Source organism: Cebus imitator, unplaced genomic scaffold (genome assembly GCF_001604975.1).
Source record: "Cebus imitator isolate Cc_AM_T3 unplaced genomic scaffold, Cebus_imitator-1.0 Scaffold181, whole genome shotgun sequence".
Classification (NCBI taxonomy): Eukaryota; Metazoa; Chordata; class Mammalia; order Primates; family Cebidae; genus Cebus; species Cebus imitator.
In genome coordinates this window covers 3,084,246-3,088,542 of record NW_016107496.1, presented here as the reverse complement: position 1 = coordinate 3,088,542, position 4,297 = coordinate 3,084,246, and the positions used below count along the sequence as shown (strand labels likewise).

The following is a 4,297-nucleotide window of genomic DNA, read 5'->3' as shown; positions in this document are numbered from 1 at the left end:
TTTTTGGAGATGGAGTCTTGCTCTGTCACCCAGTCCAGAGCGCAGTGGTGCAATCTTGGCTCACTGCAATCTCCACCTCCCAGGCTCAAGCAATTCTCCTGCCCCAGCCTCCCGAGGAGCAGGGATTATAGGTGCCCGCCACCATACCTGGCTAATTTTTGTCCTTTTAGTAGAGATGGGGTTTCACCATCTTGGCCTCAAACTCCTGATCCATCCACCTCAGCCTCCCAAAGTGCTGAGACTACAGGCGTGAGCCAGTGTGCCCAGCCGTCCTCTTAACTTTTTAATGGAAGCTTCATGATGTCAGCATTCCTTTCCCAATTTCTCCCTCTGGAATGAGGATCTTATGACCCACCATTGGAAAGGCAGGGGAAGATTAGAGTCCTGCCTTGGGGCAAGTGAAGGGAGGGCAGGAGAAGGCTGGAGAGATTCTGTTTCCTGAGTTCCACTCCTGTGTTCTGATACACCCACATCATAACACAAGACTGACAGGGTCTGTGGGAATTATGAGCCAGGAACTGTGGATGAAAACCTGGAGTGTGTGTGTGTGTGTGTATAAAACACCACAATAACCATTTGCCCAAGGCCACAGAGTGGCTGAAGGTACCACCATTCCTAGACAAAGAGTGGGGATCAGTGGAAAAAGGTTTGGCCTGGCCCTGGGAGGGGGAAGCACCCTGGACAGCCTGCCTCTGCTTTCTCTATTGTGGGACCAGGATGGTTCATCAGGCTCCCGTGGGCCCATGCGGAGAGACCCCTCAACACTCTTGGCGCCTCTTAGCACGGCCCACCAGACCACTGCCGATGCCCTCATTTCACTTGCTCAGGATGGAAATCTGAATGTGTCAGGCACTGGACAGGAGTCATGCTCACTCTGCTCCAGCCATGCTGGCCTTTCAGTCCATCTCACAGCTTCGACCCAGGCTCTTCTCTGCCTAGAATCTGCCGCATCCCTGTTACCCAGTAAACTCCTATCCCTGCTTTAGCTCCCAGCTCAGATATTCCTCCCTGGGGAGGTCACTCCTGGCTGGAAGACTAGATTAAGGCCCCTTGGCCAGCCACACGCTTTCCTAAGTGCACTGACGGCAGCTCCTTACTGTGCAAGCTGTGGGGTGCAGTGGAGGGCGAGCCCGGGAAGCTGGCCCGTGTCTCTTTTGCTCGACGTTCCATCTAGCACAGGGCCTAGCAAAGAGGAGACAGTGGGTGAGTATTGCTATTTATGGGATGCCAGTCAGGTCCGGGTGCCTCCTGTGGGTGATGCCAGGGTCAGCCAGCCGCTTTTCCCCAGGAGACCTCTATCCTGCAGTAACCGCTACATTAAAATGCTAATAGGAAAGAACGGAAGGGCTTCCTGACCTCCTGTGTAAACACTTAAAAGGGACTTCTGGAGAGCACTCATTTTGTCCTGTTCTGTCCCTGGGTATGACTTTAGGGTGGGACTTTCACGTTCTGAAGGAAAAATAAACCCATAGCAGGAGAGGGTAAAGGATCTATTTTAGGGTAAGGGAGAGGCCTGTTTCAGAACCTTTCAAATTGCAGGGCCTATCCTGAAAGAGTAGAAAAAGGTTTTTAATAGGAGAGGAGCATGATTTCATTATGTTAAAATAATGTTTACAAAGAGCTTGTAAGAATGCTCCAAGAAAATGCACATGCTATATAATCTAAATATATGTACATGCTATATAATCTATATGTACATGTACATCTCATTTGATCTCACTTATGTAGAAATATGCCTTCCTACTAATGGCTTCTTCAATGCCACAACAACTCTTTAAAGTAGGTCGTTACCTCCATTTTGCAGATAGAGGTTAGGTAATTTTCCCAAGGTCACACAGCTAGTAAAGGACAGAGTTCATATGTGAAACCCAGTCAGGCAGGCTCTATACCCCCTGCTCTTAACCACTATATTATGCAGGGAGAAATCCAGCCACATGTTGTCTTTGGATGGTTTATTTTCTCCTCCATTCTCCAGGATTTTCTATTTGGATTTACTATAGGAGTTAAATGATAAACTTATGACTAGAGAAGGTGGGGTGGTGAAATTTGAAGGCCAAACATAACGCTTTCAAACAAAAGAATTCTCTCCATTTCCTTTTCCGCTTTTCTAAATTTTCCAGAACTGGTGATCACCCCAATTTTACGGCCCACTGAAGCCCTGTCCCCAGAAGATGGAGCCAGCACAGCACTCATTGCAGGTAATAGACTCTGAGCCAACTCCAAGGGACCTTGTGGATCAAGGGCATCTCTCACCAGAGAGAGCCTGACCAAATCCATTAATGGGCTCACTCAGGCTTGTAAGTTATCTAAAACACACACACACACACACAGCTATAAAAGACCCAGAGGGTTCTGTCAGAGGCACTACCAGTAAATGATAGGTTGGGAGGTGGCCACAAATAGATATGCATACGGACATTACACTCGAGTATGTGGGTAGGGACGAGGATATACGTGGTTGGTTGAGTTGGTGAGGAAAGAGGGGGAGGATCAGAGAAACCACTTCCTGTTTAGGATAAGCTATTTCCTGTTTCCTGCTTCCCGTTTCTATCATAAGAATCAGGAACTGGTTTGGGAGGGAGTTCAGTTTTGTCAGAAATCAAAAGCAAATGTCCTTAGCTTAAGCACCAAGAGACTCCAGCTGTTATGTGCCATGGAAATCAGGGTTGGTGGGAGAACATGGGTTTGGATGGAAGTGGACACTAGTTAACAAAAACAAGACGATCTTTATGAAAACGGTGAGGAAATCATCTAAACAGTTGGCTCCAGGAATTACTGAGACATCCTCAATCCTGAAACATCTCTACATTTTCCCTCTCCTTTCCAAGTTGTTATCACCGTGGTCTTCCTCATCCTGCTCTCGGTCGTGATCTTGATCTTCTTTTACCTGTACAAGAACAAAGGCAGCTACGTCACCTATGAACCTACAGAAGGCGAGCCCAGTGCCGTTGTCCAGATGGAAAGTGACTTGGTTAAGAGCAGAGAGAAGGAGGAATATTTCATCTAATGACTCCCAGGCCCCAAGGAGCTTATTCCTGGCTCCAGCACTAACTCATTGACTGCTTACTATAAGAAAGTTTTCTCTGAAGCCAGGGAGAAGCATTGATTGATGTGGGCAAATCCAAGCTCCAGCCAGGTCGCAGTCCCAAATGCTGACATCACTGACTCCAGGGACCAGGGATGTGGAGAAAGCTGCTTCTGGTGTCTTTAACCTGGCCCTCTTATTAGAGCTGGCAGTTTGCAGCTGGCCAACAAGGTGGGACTATACCAGGGGACATCTGAATATGTGCCCAGTCATCTTTTTTCACAGGTTGGAGAGAAGAGAGAGTTAAGATGAGCAGCTGCTCCACTCTGTCCCCTACCTGGTCACCTGATAGCCCCAGTAGAGATGCTCTCCATACAAGTTCTTCCCAGAGGCTGGATACCACAGCAAAAGGCCAGGCCAGGAGGGGTAGGAAGCTATGGAGATCTTACCTCCTGATAAATGTGCTACATCCCCTCACCTGAGCCCCTCCTTTCTACGTTCCCCAGCAACCTCATGCCTATGTGATTTTTATCCAAATTAAAATTTTCATTGCTACGGAAATGAGATTCTCATGTGCAAGAATACCTTTAGATTTTGACTTATCTTAAAACATTTTTGACATTTTATTTTCCCTATTTAACTCCTTTGCATATGTTCTCTCCCAAACAATAAGAACCCTAGGGAAGTTCTAGAAGTTTTCAGATCTCAGGGGTTTGAGAAAAAGATGGTACAGGGAAGCTTGTCCCAGAGGAACGTCATTAGAAATGTACCCTGGGAAATGAGTTGGTTTAAGCCTCCATATTGGCAAGGGCCAGAATTTCCCAGAATCCCATCTACGTATATACAGGGGGAACCAGGAAAAATCAACCTACAACCTTTCCCAATATATCCTCAGAATCAAGCCAAGAGGCTTCTTAGATTTTGCTTAGTCTCAAAATGAGTTATGTTTAAAAGGCACATTTTGGTATAAATTATTAGCTCGTCAGATATTGTTCACTTCGGAATTAAGCTAGATCTCCTTTTAAGTTTTAATGAATTGCCTCCGTTGTCCAAGCTCAAACCCAGCCAAGGTAAGACCAAGAGCTGAAGAATCTGGCCGGGTGTGATGGCTCATGCCTGTAATCCCAACACTTTGGGAGGCCGAGGCGGGTGGATCACTTGAGATGAGAGTTTGAGACCAGCCTGGCCAACATGGTGAAGCCCTTTCTCTCTCTTTTTTTTTTTTTTTCCGAGACGGAACCCAGGGTGGGCTTTCACTGGTCGAGGGGGGAA

The 4,297-nt window shown here is 47.0% G+C and overlaps 1 protein-coding gene across 5 annotated transcripts in view; it reads left to right on the top strand.

Annotated features, from left to right (window-relative positions):
• LOC108316138 (small cell adhesion glycoprotein) overlaps positions 1 to 3,587 on the top strand; it is a 25,856-nt gene extending 22,269 nt beyond the window's left edge. For all 5 annotated transcript variants that reach the window (XM_017545914.2, XM_037744728.1, XM_017545917.2 and 2 more), the window contains exons 3-4: positions 2,121 to 2,198; positions 2,829 to 3,587. In XM_017545914.2, coding sequence (XP_017401403.1) covers positions 2,121 to 2,198; positions 2,829 to 3,007 — 257 coding nt within the window. In that variant the 3' untranslated portion in view covers positions 3,008 to 3,587. The remainder of the gene's footprint in view (positions 1 to 2,120; positions 2,199 to 2,828) is intronic.
• The last annotated feature ends 710 nt before the right edge of the window (positions 3,588 to 4,297 follow it).